This window comes from Erythrolamprus reginae, chromosome 1 (assembly GCF_031021105.1).
Source record: "Erythrolamprus reginae isolate rEryReg1 chromosome 1, rEryReg1.hap1, whole genome shotgun sequence".
NCBI lineage: Eukaryota > Metazoa > Chordata > Lepidosauria > Squamata > Dipsadidae > Erythrolamprus > Erythrolamprus reginae.
Window position 1 is genome coordinate 27,812,613 of NC_091950.1, and position 24,848 is coordinate 27,837,460.

The window sequence follows — 24,848 nt, forward strand, 5'->3', positions numbered from 1 at the left end:
ATGTTGTGCTGTCTCTTGCTTGTCTGTCAGTCCTAAAGTATTATACTTTAAGGTCAAGGTAGTCCTTGACTTATGATTGGTTGCTCAGCAACCATTGGAAGTTACCGCGTACCTGAAAAAAGGAGTTATAATCCAGTTCTGAAGTTTCAACAGTCGGTTGTGTGACCACATTATGGGTGTTCCGCAACATGGCCACATTTATGGCTGTTTGCAGGTTCACATGGTCACATGACTGAATTATATGACGGTTTTGCGGGAGATTGGAAGTTACTTTGCTGCAATGGGTTTACTTAACGACAGCTGCATTCGTCTTACAAGCAACTGGATCCACTCAACGACCACTGCAAAAACTGAGTGGCTTAACACGACCATTTTGCAACCTCCACAATGTCCTACTGCAATGGGCAAATGTCAGGGTCTACGTGGCAAATGGAAATAAAACCAGACCAATCCTTGAATACAACTCATCTGTCTGGAACCCACACCGCATTTTGGACATAAACACACTACAAAACGTCCAGAGATACTTTACTAGAAGAGCCCTCCCCTCGCAACAAGAATACCCTGCAGAACTAGACTTACAATCCTAGGTTTAGAAAGCTTAGACCTTCGTCACCTTAAACATGACCTAAGCAAAGCCCATAAAATCATCTGCTCCAACGTCCTTCCTGTTAACAACTACTTCAGCTTCAACCACAACAACACACGAGCACACAACAGGTACACACTTAAAGTAAACCGCTCCAAACTCGACTGCAGGAAATACGACTTGAGTAACCGAGTAGTTGCATGGAACTCACTACCAGATTCTGTAGTATCATCACCTAACCCCCAAATCTTTACCTTTAGACTATCCACTCTTGACCTCACCCGATTCCTAAGAGGTCAGTAAGGGGCGTGCATAAGTGCACCAGCGTGCCTTCCGTCTTCTGTCCTAATGTTTCTCTGTTACTAGTATCATGTATATAAATATTATTATATCTCTTTATACAGAACCACCAATACGTACTTGACAAAATAAATAAGTAAATAAATTCCATGCATCACATGTCTTTTGTTAAACAAAACAAAGAAAAAGGTGTAAATGCTTTTATATTTCTTCAAGGGGATTTCACAAAGACGGTACTTTTATTTAGTACTTAATTGCTTCAGCAATGCACGTTTTATTTGCGCGCGCCCCCCCAATTGTTCATATCCTTTTTCAGTGGACACTAGCTCTCTTTTCTTCTTCTGCCTGCCACCTCCGTGGAAGCAGAATTCATTAAATCCCTTTTTTTGCCTGTTGCATCTTTAATAAACCATCCTGTCTGGAATTATGTCTTTGTGATTAAAGAAATTGCAATGTGCGGAGGGCGAAAATCACCACTTCCTGTTGTCGAAATGTGCTTTTGGGCAGAAAACTTCAGTTTTTGGGGAGGGGAGGCCACTAAGCACTCTTTTATCAAGCAAACCTCGATTCCTTCCTTAATCTTCCCTCTCGGCTTCAACTCGCTTGTTGTATCTGAGAACATTCTTCCCACCTAAAACGTCATCAGATAATCTTTCTATCTGTAATCGTCTCTGCGAGATCTCCCTGTTCCTGTTATGTAACCGGTTTAGTTGTATCTACATTTCACAGGGGGCAGAGTTTGAATGTGGGCATTTTCCAGGGCCCAGTGGCAATTTGCGGCATATAAATCTAATTAATAATAATAATAATAATAATAATAATAATAATAAGTGATTCCTTCAAGGTTTCCATGTGTGCTTTTTCTCTGGACTGACCTTGAGTGGCACAGAAAGGGTGGCCTTTTTTTACTCCCTAAAATTGCTTTGCAGCTGTGGAATGCAGCTGCTTAGGGCCCTCGGCATTTTAAGTCACCCTTAACGGAGCTAATGAAAGGGGTTTGTGCAGAAAAAGCCCACGTCTATCAAATTGGTGGAGGGGATGACAAATGCAGTGTTGGAGTGCAGGCAGGCCGGAAGCTCTCTTGGTGTGCGTAGACTAGTATAATCTGGTCTGATTAGCAACAGCTCTAGCAATTCAGGCAGAAAGATGCTTTTACCAGCCTTTTTAAAACATGGGAAAGGATGAGAATTAAAAACAACCAAGTTCGGAGAGCGTCAAGAACTGCACAGACAAAAATATTATCTTCTATCGATGAGAATTAAACTCAGAGCTTTTAAAATCCAGTTCATTTTTTTCTAGCATGTTTTGTATTTTCAATTATAACTCTCATTATCCTCCACGTATCTCCTGTTTGGACTATCTCCCCTTTGAATTATTGCAATGGCCATGGAATTATGGGTTTAGGCATGTATGTAACTCCCCCCACATCACCCCCAATCAGGGATTGCAACTTGGTTCTGCTACTGGTGTGGATGCACGCACAGCTCCAGGTGACCAGTGGACTGGACACGCATGTGTGTCGGAGCGAGATTTGGTTTCTGTGCAATCTTGCAAGAAGACGTGTGGGTGTGTGAGATTTTGGCGATTTTTTTTTTTGCTTCCAATTTTCACCAAAATCTTGTGCCACAAGATTTTGCTTCCTCTGCCTGCGCAGAAGCCAAATCTCACTCTGACGAGTGCGCGCAGCTCCATTTTCACTACCGGAATGCCGTCTCCCCCATCCAAGTGGGGAACCCAATATTGGTGCCCCCTCCCTTTTGGGGCACGAACCAAAAAAGGTTTGCCATCAGGGCTATACAGCAGTGTTTCACAACCTTGGCCACTTGGAGATATCTGGACTTCAACTCCCAGAATTCCCCAGCCAGCAAATGCTGGCTGGGGAATTCTGGGAGTTGAAGTCCAGATATCTTCAAGTGGCCAAGGTTGGGAAACACTGCTATACAGCATCTCTCTGTCAAGGAGTTGGATTGTTTCAAACTCTGATAAATAAAAATTTAAAATGTAGCCTCAAAGGGCAGGAGGTTGGGCAAAGTTTAAGGAGTGTTTTCTCTTATAGCTAGGTCTAACTTGGGGAAATCTTATCTCCTCTCGGCATGCACTCTGTCACTCTTTTACTGTAATCGGGATTCAAAAGTGGGAAGTTAATTTCATAAACAGAGACTGATGAATAATATGCGTACTGTGTGTAGTGTAATGTTTGTGTATATGCGAAAGACCTAAACATGGCTGAATGACATAGTGTGCTTGGGTCAAGACTGTGAAAATATTGGTTCCCTTCTAAAGAAATGGGCCATAGTTGGCCAGAAACAAACTAGACTTTATTTACCAATCCTCCAATTAACTAGCAATAACACTGGACAGCACAAAGAAATCATGAGCAAAGGTAAAATGTCTGTTTTATGGAGTTTGATGTGCTGATTCCAAAAATATACTTAGTTTTGCTCTATCACATAAAGTTTCTGATATAGAAGCATTTTTGTTATTATGTTATTGTATTGTACTGTTTTCTTAATGTTGCCAGTAGATTTCCTTTAACTTATAATAATGATGCTGCTCTGTGGAAACTATACCTGCTACAGAAAAACTATATACATTTTAAAAGTCAGAACAAAAAAAATGATTCAGAAAAGTACCAGGTCAATTGTGATGATTGGAAAAAATATTTTTGGTAGACCTGTGTAATGGGATTGGCCCCTGTGTGATTAAAATCATTATAACAATGGTATGATTCATCCCCATGTATTTTTCTCCTATTAATACAGTATATGTATTATTGATTGATTGATTGATTGATTTGATTTGATTTGATTTGATTTGTATGCCGCCCCTCTCCATAGACTTTACATGATAGCTGGTTTGTTTGTTTGTTTGTTTATTTGTTTATTTATTTATTTTGGGGGTGGTTTACAATTATTTAAAATAAAAATAGCTAAGCCAGTATTTTTCCAACCTGGCTTCTTTAAGTTGCATGGACTTCAGGGGTATTTTAGGAATAAAATAAAAAGTCAAGATGGTGGCCACAACTGCACAGTTAAAGATCTCCCCCTTTTTTTTACCTTGTGCATGGTTTGATCGCCTCATCTCTGCTTTTTTTTTAAAAAAAAAAATTCCATGTCCAGCTGAGACAGACTTGTAAGTAATCTGATCCTGGAGTCCTCAGCTTATGACCAGAACTGAGCCCAAAATTTCTGTCGTTAAATGAGATATTTGTTAAGTGAGCTTTGTCCCATTTTAAGACCTTTCTTGCCACAGTTGTTAAGTAAATCACCGCAGTTGATAAGTTAGTAACTCAGTTATTAAGTGAATCTTAACTTTCCATTGACTTTGCTTGTCAAAAGTTTGCAAAAGGTGATCACTTGACCTTGAGAGACAGCAATGTCATAAGTATGAATCAATTGCCAAGCATCTGAATTTTGATCACATGATCATAGGGATACTACAAAAGTTGTAACTATGAAAAATGATCAAAAGTCACTTTTTAGTGCCTTGGTAACTTTGATCGGTCACTAAATGAACTGTTGTAAGTCAAATGCTACCTGCATTTGTCGTCCACTTACAGAACTTGTTCAGTATCTAATGACAAGAATGTTCTCATTTGTTTTCCAAAAGTGGACAGCTGAACTTCTCTTTGGAGAGACCTGCATAACTGGTCAACCTAGACCAAAATTTCCAATGACAGCTTTTTTTACCTCTCTCCTGATGGCCAGCTAATGTCCACTTGCTGATCTAGATCAGCAAATTGCCTCTGCCCTGTTGTGTGCTGTCTGTTTCCTCCTGGCTGGACACTCCCGCTTTCCTTATTCCCTGATCTTGCCAAGCCGCCATGAAAAAAGGATCCCGGGTCATTGTGAATTGTGCTTAGGGCAACGGTGAATCACTTCCTTTCTCAAGTTCAGTGGCTGATGCTTATGACTGTGACTTTCCATTCCATTCCCAAGGCAATGCTTTTGGCTGATGTTTAAGTCTTGGAGGCAGAGGTGACGTCGGCCACTGGTTTGAGCCAAGGGTGTCAAACTCTATTTCATTGATGGCCGTATCAGGGTTGTGTTTGACCTTGGAGGGCCAGAGTGAGCGTGGCCGGGGTGACATCACTTGTGTCAAAGGGGGTTGCCTTTGGTGGCCGTAGTGCTCTGTCAGGGAAAACAGGCTCCCAAATTCCATTTTCAGCCACAACGGCCTCCTGCAGCCCTCTACCAGCGGAAACAGAGCTTGGGGTGTGCATCACTCCCCTGGGTCCCATTTTCTGCCATAACGGCCTCCTGTAGCCACACAAGGCTCCCCCGTGCTCCATTTTCGCTGGCAGAGGGTTGCAGGAGGCCATTGTGGCCAAAAACAGAATCTGTGGCTCTGTTTTTGCTAGCAGAGGCATCATGGGCTAATCCTTCGGAGAGGGGCGGCATACAAATCTAATAAATTATTATTATTATTATTATTATTATTATTATTATTATTATTATTATTATTATTGCCCCGCATGCCAGATCTAAGCACCCTGTGGGCCAGATCCAGCCCACGGGCCTTGAGTTTCAACCCCTGTTCTAAGCCAGGGGTAGGCAAAGTTGGCTCTTCTATGATTTGTGGACTTCAACTCCCAGAATTCCTGAGCCAATCGTGCCAGCTCAGGAGTTCTGGGAGTTGAAGTCCACATGTTAGAGAAGAGCCAACTTTGCCTACCCATGTTCTAGGCAATGGCCCGTGTCTACACACTTCCCATTTAATTTTCTTTCAACAAATGGAAAAGAGATTTACTCTCACTCTGGTGCCAGGATCATAACTGTTTATTGAATTGACTGAAAAAAAGTGGCTGTTGCTTTGAAGTGTTTCATTAATTTTCCTGTCTTTCATTCATTATGACCTTGGGCTTTGGATCTTTGTTTTTCAACCTCAGCAACTTTAAGATGTGTGGATTTCAACTCCCCAAAATTCCCCAGCCAGTATCCATTTAAACTTTCATTCCATTTTCCATTAGCCTTGATAGTTAAGAATATATCATTAACACCCATAATATTCTGGGCGATACTTGCTGCCCATGAAACCTTGTCCCTGGCATAATATCACGTTCTGCTTTTGCAGCTGCCGAAGCAACAGGAAGAGCCTAGTGGTTGGAACTCCTTCACCCACCCTCTCACGTCCTTTGTCGCCCCTCTCTGTGCCAACAGGTAAGAGTATCCCAAATTAGATTCTTCCTCCTATGTATATTGATATTGTTATAATTAGATTAAGATTTGATATGAATGGTTATTTATTTATTTATTGGATTTGTATGCCGCCCCTCTCCGTAGACTCGGGGCGGCTAACAATAGTAATAAAAAACAGCATGTAAATCCAATACTAAAACAACTAAAAACCCTTATTGTAAAACCAAACATCCATATACACAAACATACCATGCATGAATTGTAAAGGCCTAGGGGGAAAGAATATCTCAGTTCCACCATGCTGGCAACAAAGGTGGGTTTTAAGGAGCTTACGAAGGGCGAGGAGGGTGGGGGCAATTCTAATTTCCGGGGGGAGTTGGTTCCAGAGGGCCGGGGCCGCCACAGTGAAGGCTCTTCTCTGGGCCCCGCCAAACAACATTGTTTTGTTGACGGGAACCGGAGAAGGCCCACTCTGTTGGACCTAACCGGTCACTGGGATTCGTGCGGTAGAAGGCGGTCTCGTAGATACCCTGGTCCGGTGCCATGAAGGGCTTTATAGGTGATGACCAACACTTTGAATTGTGACCGGAAACTGATCGGCAACCAATGCAGACTGCGGCGTGTTGGTGTTACATGGGCATTTTTGGGAAAGCCCATGATTGCTCTCGCAGCTGCATTCTGCACGATCTGAAGTTTCCGAACACTTTTCAAAGGTAGCCCCATGTAGAGAGCATTACAGTAGTTATCTTTTCTTTCCTTCCTGGGATATAAAGAGAAGTAAATTTGGAAATTTCTTTTGTTAAGGGCAGTTATGATAAAATGTAAGAATGAGTTTAAGAATATAGTAAATGGATTGTAGCATGGTGGCACAATTTTTGTAGATAAACAGCAAACAGCCACGAGAAATTGAGATAGCTAAAGGCACTTTGAATTCAAATCAGGGCGGAGGAGAATATCTGAAATCCGGATGATAGGATTTGAAAAGGAGATAGCACAGGATGAATGATATGTACCAGCATAAATTGGATAAATAATTAGGAAATTTGGATTAAGAATTTGGCATTTGATATTATATTGTATTGTATTCTAATTTGAGGTATGTGAATTTGAATCTCTGCAAGGTATGGAAAAACAATTTAAAAAATTATATTAAAAAAAAACCAGGTAAGAGTATGCCAAATTAGGAAAGCTGCTTTCTTGGAGGAACAGGGGACAGATACCCCTACCAAGACATTCCTATCCAAGTTTACATTTCTGAATGGTGTTCAAGATCTCTTGGTTTCTTTTCTACCCTTTGAATCTTTAATAAAAGTCCATTGTTTTCTTTTGTCCTGCCCCTGTCCAATCTCCTCCACTCTCTTTTTGTTTCTGCAGCCAGTAGCAGTCCAGTTGATAGTCCTCGCAACTTCTCCACTGGTGCCTCTGCCAGTTTTCCATTTGCTCGCAGGTAAGAGGTCACAACTTTTCAGGTGGTCACATCTAGTGGAAAGAATCAAGGGAGTCTGCCGTAAGGGACCAAAGAGGCTGATTGCGACTAGGGAAGTAGAAAGATGGAAGGAAGTGAATCTAGGCTTAAAGAAAGAATTCCACTTCAAAGTTTGGCAAAGTGGGAAAAAGTAGTAGAGATCCTACCAATGAAATACTAGGGCTTCACAAATTGGGAAAGTGAGTTATTTTACTTACTCACTCCTGATTTTTATGTTTGTATTTATTTATTGCATTTATATGCCGGTCATTCCAAAGCGGACTCAGAGCGGCTGTTGTTATATAAACACCTTGGAAATCTCCATTTTTGCCTAGAAGTGGAAATCTATCTCCCTTCTTTTTTCCATTGTGGAATTCAAAGCAGCTATTTGTGCAGGATAATCTCCTCTAGTTTTGTTAAGCCTCAGCAAGTTTTTGTTCCTTAAAGGCATATAATGAATTTTCAGAAAAAGTGTTTTGTGAAGATGGTTCCCAGGTAATAAAGATACTTTTGTCAAACCAAAACATAACAGCAAAGTGAGTAAAGAAGCTCAGGGAGAAAAAAATGGCAGCCCTTTCTAGTTTATCAACCACAGGTTTTCTTTGCCAAACATTATTGCATTCTGAGTGTCCAGAGAAAAAGACTTGCCTCTCATGACAGAGTTTGCCTTGAATCACAATTATCAAAATGAAAACATCATGTAAAAGAAGAGCAGGCAGAGCTGGGGGTGGAGTTAAGTGCATCATAAGCTTAGAGTCTTTGTGTTCCCATAAGTTCTCCCAAGTTCAACCTCTCCTGAATTCTGTTGATCCTTATCTGGTGCCAATTTAATGTTGAACTTTGGTTGACCAGATTCTTGCGTATCTATGCCACAACCTTACAGATGGTCCTAATTCTTTGTGCATTAGGGATATTGTGAAATATCCCTAATCATGTGCAGAATAGATTTCTCTATTATAGAAAATATCATAGCTGACTTCTACGCGATCAGTTCTTTTTCAGCTACTTTCTAACTTCTGTTGGGATTTTTATTCCTTCCCAAGTTCATTTCTGAACTGGGAATTGGGGGGAAAAAAAGCAGGGAGTTGTATGAATTAAATTATTCCCCCCACCCAAGAGTAACAACAGCAAGCTGTTAGATCTTCCATTATTTTGCTTGCCAATCAATTTTTGCATTTAAAAAAAATAAATTTTGTAAAGTATATACAGTGATACCTCGTGATACGAACCCAGGGTTCAGAAATTTTTTGCCTCTTCTTACGAACTTTTTTCGGCTTACGAACCCACCGCAGATCGCAAAATGGCACTCTGCTGGGCGCCGCCGCCCAGCTGTCACCTTTTAAAACAGCCGGGGGGCTTCTCGGCGTTCTCCCAAACCCGAACTTTTCGGGTTCGGGAGGCCGCCGAGAAGCGCCGCCGTCCAGCTGTCACCTTCTGAAACAGCCGGGGGGCTTCTCGGCATTCTCCCGAATGCCGAACCCGGAAGTTCGGGTTCCGGAGGCCACCGAGAAGCGCCCTGCTGTTTCAGAAGGTTACAGCCGGGCACTTCTTGGTGGCCTCCCGAACCCGAACCTGAAAAGTTCGGGTTCGGGTTCGGGAGAACGCTGAGAAGCCCCCTGGCTGTTTTAAAAGGTGACAGCCGGGCGGCGGCACCCAGCAGAGCGCCATTTTGCAATTTTTTTTTCTTTTTGCACGCATTAATCGCTTTTACATTGTTTCCTATGGGAAACAATGTTTCATCTTATGAACTTTTCACCTTACAAACCTACTTCTGGAACCAATTAAGTTCGTAAGACAAGGTATTACTGTACTCTATAACTATTTCTCATTTTAGTTTTTGGGGGGAGGTTAGAAAAATCCCTGCAGGTCTGGGGAAGGCATTTTCCTGTGATTCCTAATTGTGTATCCTCCCCAACCCTTTTCTTTCCTTGTTTCCTTTTGCCTCTCTACTTCTCCTTCAATGATGCTTCGGAAAAAGCCATGTTCCTCGAACTGACAGGTAACTTTAACAACAAGAAGAAATCATGTAGGATTCTTAAATCTACTGAGTTGTTCTGTTTTGTTAGGGACTGTGCTATAAATACTTCGTTACAGAGTGGCCTTGTAAACAGAAGTGGTAATGAAAAATAAAAGATGACCACTACTTTTTTTTTGTGGGCAAAAACGTCATACTGAATCATGACCCATGAGAAAACCAGCACCCAGGACAGACAGTTTGGCTCTCCACTAATTAAATATATATTTAAATACAATCCATTGCCCCAAGTTAAAGGAAGATGATTTTTTTTTCAGGCTTGGAAATTGCCGATTATAGAGCTTATAGAGTAAATAAAAAGAAAATGAAACTTCATTGATTTCCTCTAAATGCCGAACAAAATAAAGCTTTAATTTTAATTCTCTTGATTGCAATATGTTGCTACTGTTGAAAGTTCTGTTGAGAATAGGTATTTTGCATTGATCAAAAAAAAGCTCAGGTGTTGGCAACTTCTGTCATAGATGATATTTAAACAGTCATGTTACCCTTTCCCCATTGTTTGCATCAGCTTGACAGTGCGCTTGTTGGCTTTAAATATCAATCCTTTGTTTTTCCAAGACTTGATGTTGTAACATCTACCTCTGTTTCTGCAGGGCTGATGGCCGAAGGTGGTCACTCGCGTCATTGCCCTCATCCGGCTATGGGACCAACACCCCCAGCTCCACCGTTTCAGTAAGTAGTGCGAAGTAAATCTGGCATCGTACTTATAAGCAGAATCTGTGCTAAAGTGAGTCAAGATTCATATTTTTTGTACTCTAGGAAATCGAAGAATGATCACTGTAGTTGATATAGAAAGCGGGAGACTAAGAAAGGGTGAAGTCCTTTAAGACAGACCCTTCTCTGGAGATGGAGTGAACAGCACTGAGCAATAACCTGTTTTCCATCTTGTTCTCTTGGAAATATTCATTTCATGCCAACTTTCCTAAGGTGGGAGTTAACCTACTTATTGGAATAGTTTAGGTTGGTGCTGTTGAATTGTTTTTATTTCTGCTTTCACTAACTGTCTCAAGTAGAAGAAATGTATCAACTTATCAGAATAGAATAGAATAGAATAGGAGTTGTATTGGCCAAGTGTGATTGGACATAAAAGGAATTTGTCTTGGTGCACATATTTTCCGTGTACATAAAAGAAAAGATATGTTCATCAAGAATCATAAGATACAACACTTAATGATAGTCCGGGTACAAATAAGCAATTAAATCATATTAGGATACCAGTCAATATAAAGCAGCAAAGTTATGGTCATATAGTCATTAGTGGGAGGAGTAGAATAGAATAGAATAGAATAGAATAGAATAGAATAGAATTCTTTATTGGCCAAGTGTGATTGGACACACAAGGAATTTGTCTTTGGTACATATGCTCTCAGTGTACATAAAAGAAAAAAGATACATTTGTCAAGAATCATGAGGTACAACACTTAATGATTGTCGTAGGGTACAAATAAGCAATTAAATCATATTAGGATACCAGTCAATATAAAGCAGCAAAGTTATGGCCATATAGTCATTAGTGGGAGGAGTAGAATAGAATAAAATAGAATAGAATAGAATTCTTTATTGGCCAAGTGTGATTGGACACACAAGGAATTTGTATTTGGTACATATGCTCTCAGTGTACATAAAAGAAAAAAGATACATTTGTTAAGAATCGTGAGGTACAACACTTAATGATTGTCATAGGGTACAAATAAGCAATTTAATTTGCTGTAAGCCGCCCTGAGTCTCAGGAGAAGGGCGGCATAGACATAGAGTAAACAAACAAACAAACAAACAAATAAGGAAGCAATCAATATTAATATAAATCGTAAGGATACAAGCAACAAGTTACAGTCATAAGTGGGAGGAGATGGGTGATAGGAATGATAAGAAATAGTAATAGTAATGCAGCCTTAGTGAATAGTTTGACAGTGGTGAGGAAATTGTTTGTTTAGCAGAGTGATGGCGTACGGGGAAAAACTGTTCTTGTATCTACTTGTCTTGGTGTGCAGTGCTCTATAGTGAAGCTTTAAGAGTAGGGGTTTATGTCCAGGATACATAGGGTCCGTAAATATTTCCATGGTCTCTTTTTGACTCATGTAGTATACAGGAAATGAGTGATGAAAACGATGATAAGATTAATAATAGTGCAGGCTTAATAAGTACATTGACAATGTTGAGGAATTATTTGTTTAACAGAGTGATGGCGTTCGGGGAAAAACTGTTCTTGTATCTAGTTGTTCTGGTGTGCAGTGCTCTTATAGCATTGTTTTGAGGGTAGGGGTTGAAGTAGTTTGTGTCCAGGATGTAAGAGGTCTATAAATATTTTTACCGCCCTCTTTTTTGACTCACACAGTGTACAGGTCCTCAATGGAAGGCAGGTTGGCAGCAATTGTTTTTTCTGCAGTTCTGATTCTCCTCTGAAGTCTGTGTCGGTCTTGTTGGGTGGCAGAACCAAACCAGACGGTTATAGAGGTGCAAATGACAGACACTTATCAGCATCAAAAATATGACTAAACATGTAATTCCAAAGAAAATTTGGTTCTGCAGCTTGGTCATTGTAATAGGAAAACAAACCTGTAACTTAAACTCTCAGTGGCTTAAAAAAACAACAACACTGCCAGACTAAGAGGATATTGAGAGAGGCCTAGAAGTTGCTGGTGGTCGAGATAAAGAGGCCCAAATAGAAACCAAGACTTAGATGTCTGTAAACTTTACAGTTGCCAGAGTTAACATAGGAACAACTTATCTTCCTATGACAGGAAGTGGCTTCTTCACTTTATTTCTTAAACACCACATTTCCTCCCCCCTCAGTTTTTCCAGCTGCCTCTTCTGCAGATATTAAAATATTCCATGATGGTGTGTGTCAAAGGGTTGCTCGCCTCCTGTCTCATGTTGGTCTGTCATCTTTTTTTCTCCTTCTCTTTTCCCAGTCTTCGTCTTCCTCCTCTCAGGAGCGTCTCCACCAGCTGCCCTACCAACCTACGCCTGACGAACTGCACTTCCTTTCAAAGCACTTCCGCAGCACCGAAAGCGTTCCAGGAGAAGACGGGCGCCACTCACCATATTTTCGTGCTCGGTCCCGCAGCTTGAGGTATTCTTGGCTTTGGACGGGCATCTCTTCTTTAGAGTAGAGTAGAGTAGAATAAAGTAAAGTAGAATAGAATAGAATAGAGTAGAGTAGAATATAATAGAGTAGAATAGAATAAAGTAGAGTAGAATAGAGTAGAGTAGAATAGAATAAAGTAGAGTAGAATAGAGTAGAATAGAGTAGAGTAGAATAGAATAAAGTAGAGTAGAATAGAGTAGAATAGAATAAAGTAGAGTAGAATAGAATAAAGTAGAATAGAATAGAATAGAATTTTATTGGCCAAGTATGATTGGACACACAAGGAATTTGTCTTGGTGCATATGTTCTCAGTGTACATAAAAGAAAATACAGATTTGTCAAGAATCATGTGGTACAACACTGAATGATTGTCATAGGGGTCAAATAAGCAATGAAGAAACAATCAATATTAATAAATATTTTACACGATTCAGAATGACACCTCTAATGAAAGTAGGAGAAGGTGGTCCTCACTTAATGTCTGGTCACTTAGACCAGTGTTTCCCAACCTTAGCAGCTTGAAGATATCTGGACTTCAACTCCCAGAATTCCCCAGCCAGCATTTGTTGGCTGGGGAATTCTGGGAATTGAAGTCCAAATATCTTCAAGTTGCCAAGGTTGGGAAACACTGACTTAGACAACTGTTCAATGTTGCAATGCAAAAGTACAAAAGGTACTTATGACTAAATCCCAGAGTTCCGGTGGCAGCTCATGCACACTGTCAGTGCCCCAAATAGCATCCGAGAAATAAATCAGATCCTGGTCCAATTCTCTCATCCAAAAGTTTGATTTATTATCAGAGCCATGCTGGTCACTCCGTTGCCATCTCGATACTAACTTCCTTCCAGGTTAAGGTTCATCCTACATCTCCACACTCACAAGTTCCTTACAAGGACCAGTCTGAGTGCAGGGGTTTCACCGACCTCCTCCTTACATCCGCTGGTGCAGAACAACGGATGACCTTGGACTGTAAGAAAGGAATTTGTGGTGGCTAGTAACTTTCATGCGGAGAGGGGCAGCATACAAGTGTAATAAATTATTATTATTATTAGTAGTAGTAGTAGTAGTAGTAGTAGTAGTAGTAGTAGTAGTAGTATTACCCCTCCCAGTTCCCATAATGCTATTCTACTGTGGCAGTAGAACTGCAAATTATGGCTTCGGTCAGACACACGCACTCACCCAGGGTGACATGTCTGCATTTGCCAATCATCTCACCTACTGTCTGGCTTCAGCATTCCATAGTCACGTGACGTGATTTACGTTCTTTTTTACAGCAGAAAATGCCAACAGGTATGCATTGACTCTGTCTTCACAATCAAGGCTTTTGCTAACATTTTGTGCTTTTCGGCTACTGTTTTTATTTTACAAGTGCAGCAAAAGAAAATGGCAATCAAATTGGGCCGTGGATGCCTCAACGTATGACCATCATAACTTTTGTGCAATTTTTGGGCCACACTTGGAATATTGCATTCAGTTTTGGTCGCTGCAATGCAAAAAGGATGTTGAGACTCTAGAAAAAGTGCAGAGAAGATCGACAAAGATGAGTAGGGGACTGGAGGCTAAAACACACGAAGAACGGTTGCAGGAACTGGGCATGGCTAGTTTAATTAAAAGAAGGACCAGGGGAGACATGATAGCAGTGTTCCAATATCTCAGGGGTTGCCACAAAGAAGAAGGAGTCAACCTATTCTCCAAAGCACCTGAGTGTAGAACAAGAAGCAATGAGTGGAAACTAAACAAGGAGAGAAGCAACTTAGAACTAAGGAGAAATTTCCTGACAGTTAGAACAATTAATCAGTGGAACATCTTGCCTCCAGAAGCTGTGAATGCTCCAACACTGAAAGTTTTTAAGAAGGTGTTGGAGAGCCATTTGTCTGAAATAGTGTAGGGTTTCCTGCTAATCAGGGGGTTGGACTGGAAGATCTCCAAGGTCCCTTCCAACTCTGTTTTTATTATTATTACACTGGACATTCTGGACTCTGTTGCGGATTTAAGTCGAGGGCTATGTGTCTTAAGTGGATTGCATAGGAAGGAATTTATGCAGGGATAACATATCCATCATCCTTAAATGTTCACACATTTTATCCCTTACAAGGCATCCAATTTGCACCTGGACTTTCTAATCCTGATTTTTTTTTAAAAAAGGTGACTCTGCCTTGAAGTGCACTTTTTCCTCTCCTGCTCCAATGTAGCAAAGAAGGAGAACAATCTCTTCTTCATCACTTGCTTCCTAAGAGGTTTTTTTTTAAATGTTTCGTGACACTGTCTATTTCCTTCCTCTCCTAGACTGAGCAATAAATCACTAATTGGGCAATTCATGACATAACTGGACTCCTCCGCTTGACTTGGCTGTAAACTGTCAGATGGGGCTGCACTAGATTAGTATCTCTTAAATAAGAATAAAGCCTTGCCTAGAATTGATGGTGGTGCAAAGAGGGAGAAGGCTCGGTCTCTGGGGTTTAAATTGCATCGGACGAGAAATAAATGCTCAGACACCAAGCTGGACAATAAAGGGGTCACTTTATTAAATATTTACAGAGAGATCTGCAGGGGTCGCTAAATGGGGTGGAATTTCTTGAACACAACATACAGTGGTACCTCTACTTAAGAACTTAATTCATTCCGAATGAAGTAGAATGAAGTAGAAGCAATTTTTCCCATAGGAATCAATGTAAAAGCAAATAATGCATGCAAACCCATTAGGAAAGAAATAAAAGCTCAGAATTTGGGTGGGAGGAGGAGGAAGAAGAAGAGGAGGAGGAAAGTTGCTGCTGAAGGAAGAAGGTGAGGCTAGGAGAATCAAAAAAATCCAAATCTTTAAGGCTTAAAAAAAAAAGAGGGACTCTGAGGTGGTGAGGAGAAGCATGCACCTCCAATACACTTGGCGTGAGGCTGCCTCCCATACACTGGCTGCTGCTGCTGCTACCTGCTGCCTCTTCCTTCCCATGCTGAAGGGTTCTCCTCTCTTCTCACTTGCTCGCTTTGTAGTCGGTGCCTTCGCTGTGGTGACTCCTCAGCTGCCCAGAGCGAAGGGAGCGTTTCTTTTCTCTGGGCGCTGGCAGAAGTTTATTCCCTCTCCAAGCGCCCAGAGAAAGGAAAATGCTTCGTTCGCTCTGGACTGCCAAAGCCTCCTTAAGCGCCACCAAAAGGCTCCTCTGGCAGCCCAGATGGCCGAGATTAAAGGGGGAATGGCAGGAAACTGGCTGGGCCTTCGTGCTGCTCTCAAATTTCCTGGGAAATTTTTCCAGGCTTGGGTTCTTAAGTAGAAAACGGTTCTTAAGTAGAGGCAAAAAAATCTTGAACACCCAGTTCTTATCTAGAAAAGTTCTTAAGTGGAGGGGTTCTTAAGTAGAGTTACCACTGTACTTGGGCAACTAATGGGCATAACTCCATGCCTGGTCAGGGTGAGACATGCCCCACCAGCACCCAGCCATGTAAGTTACGCACAAGCGTGTGGGAGGGCTCATCCCCATGGCCCAGAACCGGAAATGACGTACATGAGCCCCAAGGGCACCCTATTCACACCGCTCCGCCCAGGTAAGCTTTATGAGTTGCGCAACGGGGGAGCCCGTCATCTTCCAAAAGATGCCCAAGGGACAACACACAGTTGCTACCGATACCCTTCCCACCCAGTTTCTACCAAACATAGAAACATAGAAGATTGATGGCAGAAAAAGACCTCATGGTCCATCTAGTCTGCCCTTATACTATTTCTTGGGATGTATCTATGTTTATCCCAGGCATGTTTAAATTCAGTGACTGTGGATTCACCAACCACGTCTGCTGGAAGTTTGTTCCAAGCATCTACTACTCTTTCAATAAAATCATATTTTCTCACGTTGCTTCTTATCTTTCCCCCAACTAACCTCAGACTGTGCCCCCTTGTTCTTGTGTTCACTTTCCTATTAAGAACACTTCCCTCCTGAACCTTTAACATATTTAAATGTTTCGATCATGTCCCCCCCTTTCCCTTCTGTCCTCCAGACTATACAGATTGAGTTCATGAAGTCTTTCCTGATAGGTTTTATGCTTAAGACCTTCCACCATCATTGTTGTTATCATCATCATTATCTGATGAGTATCTCTGCCCTGACCTGCCTTGTTTCACCAGAGATTAAAACCAGGGATGTTTCTCATGCAGAACAAATATTCTGGTATCTCCCTTGTGCTTTTCACAATCCACAGCTGACTTCTTTAATTAACAGCAAGTCTGCTGTTTGAACAATGGTAAACCACATCCATTTCAAAGAATCATCCTTGGATTCCTTTTTAGTCATGGCTTGGCCAGACTCCAACGCTGAGCCATTGGGGTACGTTTTAAGGAAGGAGGAAGACAAATCGGACAACTCTGTTTTCTCTTCCTCCTAATTTCAGTGGTTTAAGGTAGTCACCACGTAAAGGTTCTCTGATTTATTAATTATTGTCAGTCTGACACATTGAAAGGATGAGTCCCATGGCTAAAGCAAAAATTTTGGGGAAACGTGAAATCCTGAGCATTACTAATGCTCTCTTCTACTTCCTGATTCCTGCCTTGCTTGAGTTCCTAGGACATGTCCTCAGCAGTTGCCTCTTCTTTTCACAGCCCTGGGCGGACAAGTGGCATCTTTGACAATGAGGTGGTAATGATGAATCATGTATACAAGGAGAGATTCCCAAAGGTAAGACTCTGTTAAGAACCAAGCGGGGGAATTTTCATTTATCTCTTAGAATTAATGAACCATAGAACAGGGGTAGGCAAAGTCGGCTCTTCTATGACTTGTGGACTTCAACTCCCAGAATTCCTGAGCCAATCATGCTAGCTCAGGAATTCTGGGAGTTGAAGTCCACATGTCATAGAAGGGCCAACATTGGCTACCCCTGTCATAGGCCCATAGGTTTAGCTTAGAATAATCTGTAAACCTTGCTAAAATCTAGATCCAGCACTGTGGCTCCACATAGCAATAGCATTATTGCATTTAGACTTATATACCGCTCCATAGTGCTTTTACAGCCCCCTCTAAGCGGTTTACAGAATCAGCATATTGCCCCCAACAATCTGGGTCCTCATTTTAGCTACCTCTGAAAGATGGGAGGCTGAGTCAACTTTGAACCGGTGGTGAGATTTGAACTGCCGAACTACAGCTAGCAGTTAGCTGAAGTAGCCTGCAGTGCTATACTCTAACCACTGCGCCACCCTGGCTCCATGGCACTGAAAGGAAATATCCCCCCTTTCAACGAAGCAGCGGAAGTGATGGGCCGGTGTCTGGAGGCTGTTGGGGCCTGGATGGGTGTCAACAGACTCAAACTCAACCCGGATAAGACGGAGTGGCTGTGGGTCCTGCCTCCCAAGGACAATTCCATCTGTCCGTCCATTACCCTGGGGAGGGGAATTATTGACCCCCTCAGAGAGGGTCCGCAACTTGGGCATCCTCCTTGATCCACAGCTCACATTAGAGAACCATCTTTCAGCTGTGGCGAGGGGGGCGTTTGCCCAGGTTCGCCTGGTGCACCAGTTGTGGCCCTATCTGGACCGGGACTCATTGCTCACAGTCACTCATGCCCTCATCACCTCGAGGTTCGACTACTGTAATGCTCTCTACATGGGGCTACCTTTGAAAAGTGTTCGGAAACTTCAGATCATGCAGAATGCAGCTGCGAAAGCAGTCATGGGCTTTCCTAGGTATGCCCATGTTTCACCATCACTCCGCAGTCTGCATTGGCTGCCGATCAATTTCCGGTCACAATTCAAAGTGTTGGTTATGACCTTTAAAGCCCTTCATGGCACTGGACCAGAATATCTCCGAGACCGCCTCCTGCCGCACGAATCCCAGCGACCGATTAGGTCCCACAGAGTGGGCCTTCTCCAGGTCCCGTCAACTAAACAATGTCGGTTGGCGGGCCCCAGGGGAAGAGCCTTCTCTGTGGCAGCACCGGCTCTCTGGAACCAACTCCCCCCAGAGATTAGAACTGCCCCTACTCTCCCTGCCTTCCGTAAACTCCTTAAAACCCAGCTTTGCCGTCAGGCATGAGGGAATTGAAACACCTCCCCCGGGCATGTTCAATTTATACATGGTATGTTTGTGTGTGTGTCTGTTAGTATATGGGGTTCTTTTAAATCTTTAAATATTTTAAAGTTATTTGGATTATTTATGATTTGTTCTATCTTGTGAGCCGCCCCGAGTCTTCGGAGAGACGTCATACAAATCTAAATAATAAATAAATAATAAATAAATAAACAAATAAATTATATCTAATTGTATTTTTAAAAAGCATTGGGTACAGCAGTCATAGTACTGTGCTTCTGTGGTTTTTATCTCTTTTCTTGTTGTTGGAGTTTTGTAGACATTTAAGAACCATAGCCTTGTTGAAGTAAAGCATGTTTTAATGAGAGAAAGACAAATGAAAACCATCCAAAGGAAAGACATTTCACTGTTTTGCTGCCTCCGGCAACACAATTCAGAAGGACCTGTTTGCCGTTTAATTCCCTTCTCTTGTAGTTCATGTTTGTTTTTACAAGGAGTTTGCGTGAACATTGGAAGCCTGCAAGAAAAACAAAAGATGGGATTTGATCATGAGCCTTTTAAATTCTCCCGAGAAGGGGGTCATCTTAACACTGAAAATTGTTATGTGGCTCCCAGCTGAAGCTTCTGGATCGCACGGTCACCCTCTGCTTTTCTCCCTCTTTCCCGTCCTCTCTCTAAAATCATGCATGGGATAGAAAAGTTGGATAGAGAAAAAATCCTTTTCTCTATCACACAATACTAAGATGAGGGGGCCCTCCCTAAAGCTGATAGGTCAGAAAGCGAGGACAAATAAAGGAAAATATTTCTTCACTCAGAGGGTCGTTGGTTTATGGAATCCACTTCCAGAAGAGGTCGTGACAGCTGTCACCCTGGATAGCTTCAAGGCAGGATTAGACAGATTCATGGATGCCAAGTGTATCAGTGGTTATTGAAACGGATGTCCATGTGCCGCTTCTATGTTGGTTGAGGCAGGCAGGATTCCCTTGGGTACCATTTCTTGAGGGTCAAGGGAAAGGGAGGGTTTTGCCTTCTCTTTCTGCTCAAGATCCTCAAGATTCTGCGGCACGAATCCCAGCGACCAGTTAGGTCCCACAGAGTGGGTCTTCTCCGGGTCCCGTCAACTAAACAATGTCGTTTGGTGGGACCCAGGGGAAGAGCCTTCTCTGTGGCGGCCCCGGCCCTCTGGAACCAACTCCCCCCAGAGATTAGAATTGCCCCCACCCTCCTTGCCTTTCGTAAGCTACTTAAAACCCACCTCTGCTGCCAGGCATGGGGGAATTAAGATTAATTTCCCCCCTAGGCCTTTACAATTGTATGCATGGTATGTTTGTATGTATGCTTGGGTTTTTTTATATTAAGGGATTTTAATTCGCTTTTAGTATTGGATTATTATTGTACACTGTTTATGATTGCTGTTAGCCGCCCCGAGTTTTCGGAGAGGGGCGGCATATAAATCAAATAAATAAATAAATCCCTATGGACAATTGGTGGGCCACTGTGTGACACAGAATGCTGGACTCGATGGGCTTCGGCCTGATTCAGCACGGCTCTTCTTATGTTCTTATGTTTCCCCTTCCTTTCAAAGGCCACTGCCCAGATGGAAGAGCGCCTGGCAGAGATAATTGCTGCTTACTCGCCCAGTAGCATCCTGCCTTTGGCGGATGGTGTTCTGGGATTCATCCACCACCAGATCATCGAACTGGCCCGTGACTGCCTGAACAAATCCCAAGGCGCCCTCATCACCTCCCGCTATTTCATCGAACTGCAGGAGAAGCTGGAGAAAATGCTAAGAGATGTGAGTACCTCTGTGGCTTCCCCACCGACCCAGACTTCTCTGGGGAGTTTTTTTTCTCAATCAGGCTTATGAGTTCTTCCTCATGTTCTCTTCCAGGCTCAGGAGCGCTCCGAGAGTGAGGAACTGCACTTCATTGAACAGTTGGTCCGTAAATTATTGATCATCATTTCCCGGCCAGCTCGACTGCTGGAATGCTTGGTAAGGATGAAGCTGACTTATCTGCCATCATCCTCTAGAGCAGTGTTTCCTAACCTTGGCAACTTGAAGATACAGTGGTGCCTCATGATACGAACCCCTCGTGATACGAACCCGGGTTTTGGAAATTTTTTGTCTCTTCTTACGAACTTTTTTTGGCTTACGAACCCACCGCAGATCAAAAAATGGCGCTCCGCTGGGCGCCGCCGCCCGTCTGTCACCTTTTAAAACAGCCGGGGGGTTTCTCGGCGTTCTTCTGAACCCAAACCCGAACTTTTCGGGTTCGGGAGGCCGCCGAAAAGCACCGCCGCCCGGCTGTCACCTTCTGAAACAGCTGGGGGGCTTCTCGGCGTTCTCCCGAATGCCAAACCCGGAAAGGTGGGTTCGGGTTCCGGAGGCCGCCGAGAAGCGCCTGGCTTTTTCAGGTTACAGCTGGGTGCCGCCGCCCAGCGGAGCGCCATTTTTGCAATCAGCAGCGGTGTTTTCGGCCGATCTGGAGGCTGGAAAGGAGGTGGGGAATCCCAATAGGGAATTCCATGGGCGGAGCTTTGACGTCACGAAGACGTCCTTCCTGGAGGCCACGTTTCTACATCAGTCTCAGTGAATCAGCAGAAAGAACAGAGAGAGCAGAGAGAGAATCATGCTTTCTGGCTCCCTCTTATGGCAATTTGCAACACTACCTCTTAAAGCTATAATACAGTACTTCAATTCATATAAACATTAATTGTTAGCTTGTTTATATATTGGAAACCCAACTGTTTTGTACATAGCATTAACAAAGTCTTAAAAGTTGCCAAATTTGCAGACCCCCCTACTCTAGAAGGTTACAAGCAAGTCAAAAAGGTAACAACCTTGCTTTTCTTATCTTATTGAAAATATGATTTGTTACTATAAAGCTGGAAGATACATGTAGACTTCATGGCGATTTGATAGATCTATTTTGCAGTTTGAGAATGCAGTCACACTTTGCAGGTCCCTAAAACAATTCCTGGAGTCTTCTGAAATTGAGCTAAAATTAAACATGCGTGGTTCCAGCAATTTTTCTAAATTTTAAATTTTGAGCACCCCTTGGCTCTTCTGAATTCAACATATTCTGGCCGACTATCCTTAAAAAAACAATGTGAAATGTACAATAGATGCATTGTTTTAGTTTACTTCAGCCTACATTTGCTTTTTAACTTCTTTTAATAAAAAGGATGAAACCTATACAGTGGTACCTCTAATTACGAACTTAATTTGTTCCGTGACAAGGTTCTTAAGTAGAAAAGTTTGTAAGAAGAAGCAATTTTTCCCATAGGAATTCAATGTAAAAGCAAATAATGGGTGTCATTGGGGAAACCACAGGAGGGTGGAGGCCCTGTTTCCTCCCAGGAGATTCCTCGGGAGGCCCCATGGAGGCTTCTCCCCGCCTTTTCCGGCCCTGTTTCCTCCCAGGAGATTCCTCGAGAGGCCCCACAGAGGATTCTTCCCACCTTTTCCGGCCCTGTTTCCTCCCAGGAGATTTTAGAGAGGCCCCATGGAGGCTTCTCCCCGCCTTTTCCAGCCCTGTTTCCCCCCAGGAGATTCCTAGAGAGGCCCCCATGGAGGCTTCTCCCTGCCTTTTCTGGTTACAGTTTCGGAGGCTCCGGTTTGTAAGTGGAAAATGATTCAATTCAATTCAATTTATTAGATTTGTATGCCGCCCCTCTCCGAAGACTCGGGGCGGCTCACAACAACGATAAAAACAATATTATAATGGCACAAACCTAATATTAAAAATAACTAAAACCCTGTCATAATTACCCTATCATAATTTTTTAGCCTCTTGAGAAGAGGCTAAAAAATCTTGAACATCTGGTTCTTAACATAGAAACATGGAAGACTGACGGCAGAAAAAGACCTCATGGTCCATCTAGTCTGCCCTTATACTATTTCCTGTATTTTATCTTACAATGGATATATGTTTATCCCAGGCATGTTTAAATTCAATTACTGTGGATTTACCAACCACGTCTGCTGGAAGTTTGTTCCAAGGATCTACTACTCTTTCAGTAAAATAATATTTTCTCATGTTGCCTTTGATCATTCCCCCAACTAACTTCAGATTGTGTCCCCTTGTTCTTGTGTTCACTTTCCTATTAAAAACACTTCCCTCCTGAACCTTATTTAACCCTTTAACATATTTAAATGTTTCAATCATGTCCCCCCTTTTCCTTCTGTCCTCCAGACTATACAGATTGAGTTCATTAAGTCTTTCCTGATACGTTTTATGCTTAAGACCTTCCACCATTCTTGTAGCCCGTCTTTGGACCTGTTCAATTTTGTCAATATCTTTTTGTAGGTGAGGTCTCCAGAACTGAACACAGTACTCCAAATGTGGTCTCACCAGCGCTCTATATAATTCAATTCAATTCAATTTATTGGATTTATATGCCGCCCCTCTCCGAAAACTCGGGGCGGCTAACAACAGTCATGAACAATATACATGAATAATATACAGTAAAAATCCAATACTAAAAACTAACTTAAAACCCCTTAATGTATAAAACCAGCATACGTACAAACATACCATACATACAGTTGTATCAGCCTAGGGGGAGAAGAAGTCTTAATTCCCCCATGCCTGGCGGCAGAGGTGGGTTTTGAGTAGCTTACGAAAGGCAAGGAGGGTAGGGGCAGTTCTAATCTCTGGGGGGAGTTGGTTCCAGAGGGCCGGGGCCGCCACAGAGAAGGCTCTTCTCCTGGGTCCCGCCAAGTGGCATTGTTTCGTTGACGGGACCCGGAGAAGACCCACTCTGTGGGACCTAACTGGCCACTGGGATTCGTGCGGCAGGAGGCGGTCTCGGAGATATTCTGGTCCGATGCCATGAAGGGCTTTAAAGGTCATAACCAACACTTTGAATTGTGACCGGAAACTGATCGGCAACCAATGCAGACTGCGGAGTGTTGGTGTGACATGGGCATATTTAGGAAAGCCCATGATTGCTCTCGCAGCTGCATTCTGCACGATCTGAAGTTTCCGAACACTTTTCAAAGGTAGCCCCATGTAGAGAGCGTTACAGTAGTCGAGCCTCGAGGTGATGAGGGCATGAGTGACTGTGAGCAGTGACTCCCGGTCCAAATAGGGTCGCAACTGATGCACCAGGCGAACCTGGGCGAACGCCCCCCTCGCCACAGCTGAAAGATGTTTCTCTAATGTGAGCTGTGGATCGAGGAGGACGCCCAAGTTGCGAACCCTCTCTGAGGGGGTCAATGTTTCTCCCCCCAGGGTAATGGACGGACAGATGGAATTGTCCTTGGGAGGCAAGACCCCAGCCACTCCGTCTTGTCTGGATTGAGTTTGAGTTTGTTGAGGGATCACAATCTCCCTCTTCCTGCTTGTTATACCTCTAGCTATGCAGCCAAGCATCCTACTTGCTTTTCCTACCGCCCGACCACACTGCTCACTACCCCTAAATCCTTCTCTTCTGAAGTTTTTGCTAACACAGAACTGCCAATGCAATACTCAGATTGAGGATTCCTTTTCCCCAAGTGCATTATTTTACATTTGGAAACATTAAACTGCAGTTTCCATTGCTTTGATCATTTATCTAGTAAAGCTAAATCATTTACCATATTACAGACCCCTCCAGGAATATCAACCCTATTGCACACTTTAGAGTCATCGGCAAATAGGCAAACCTTCCCTACCAAACCTTCCCCTATGTCACTCACAAACACATTAAAAAGAATAGGACCCAGAACAGACCCTTGTGGCACACCGCTTGTAACCTGTCTCTGCTCAGAATACTCGCCATTCACAATAACTCTCTGATGTCTACGCTTCAGCCAGCTTGAAATCCACTGAACTATCCAGGGATTAAGTCCAATCTTCACTTTTCTTCTCTAGAAAAGTTTGTAAGTAGAGGCATTCTTAGGTAGAAGTACCACTGCACACTGAATTGCAGAGGCTATCACTGGCTACTAACAATAATAGCTCACAAAGCCCTCATGTCTACTTTTGGATGCTTGCTGCTACTGGCAATGTTTGCAAAATAATGTGTGCAAGATAGATCATTGGGGCCAGTAAATAATTACAAGCAGGCTGAAAAATGGCAATGGGAGCTTTTTTGGAACTTAAAATGCCTCCGTTTCTCGTGATGGCACCAGGAGAGACGATAGCTTCAGTTTTCCAGATGGCTGAGAGTTGAGATGAGTGATGGTTCTGGGCAGGGTTTATGCAGCAGAGACAGGGGAAATTTTAATCTTTGGTATTTATAGAT

The 24,848-nt window shown here is 42.7% G+C and overlaps 1 protein-coding gene across 4 annotated transcripts in view; it reads left to right on the top strand.

The window, feature by feature from the left end:
- Positions 1-24,848, top strand: part of MAST3 (microtubule associated serine/threonine kinase 3) — a 130,580-nt gene that overhangs the window by 59,898 nt on the left and 45,834 nt on the right. For 3 of the 4 annotated variants that reach the window (XM_070748149.1, XM_070748131.1, XM_070748157.1), the window contains 8 exons: positions 5,963-6,048; positions 7,402-7,474; positions 9,471-9,491; positions 10,121-10,199; positions 12,440-12,600; positions 17,198-17,273; positions 20,203-20,412; positions 20,509-20,610. In XM_070748149.1, coding sequence (XP_070604250.1) covers positions 5,963-6,048; positions 7,402-7,474; positions 9,471-9,491; positions 10,121-10,199; positions 12,440-12,600; positions 17,198-17,273; positions 20,203-20,412; positions 20,509-20,610 — 808 coding nt within the window. The remainder of the gene's footprint in view (positions 1-5,962; positions 6,049-7,401; positions 7,475-9,470; positions 9,492-10,120; positions 10,200-12,439; positions 12,601-17,197; positions 17,274-20,202; positions 20,413-20,508; positions 20,611-24,848) is intronic. The other variant, XM_070748141.1, reaches the window with a different exon arrangement.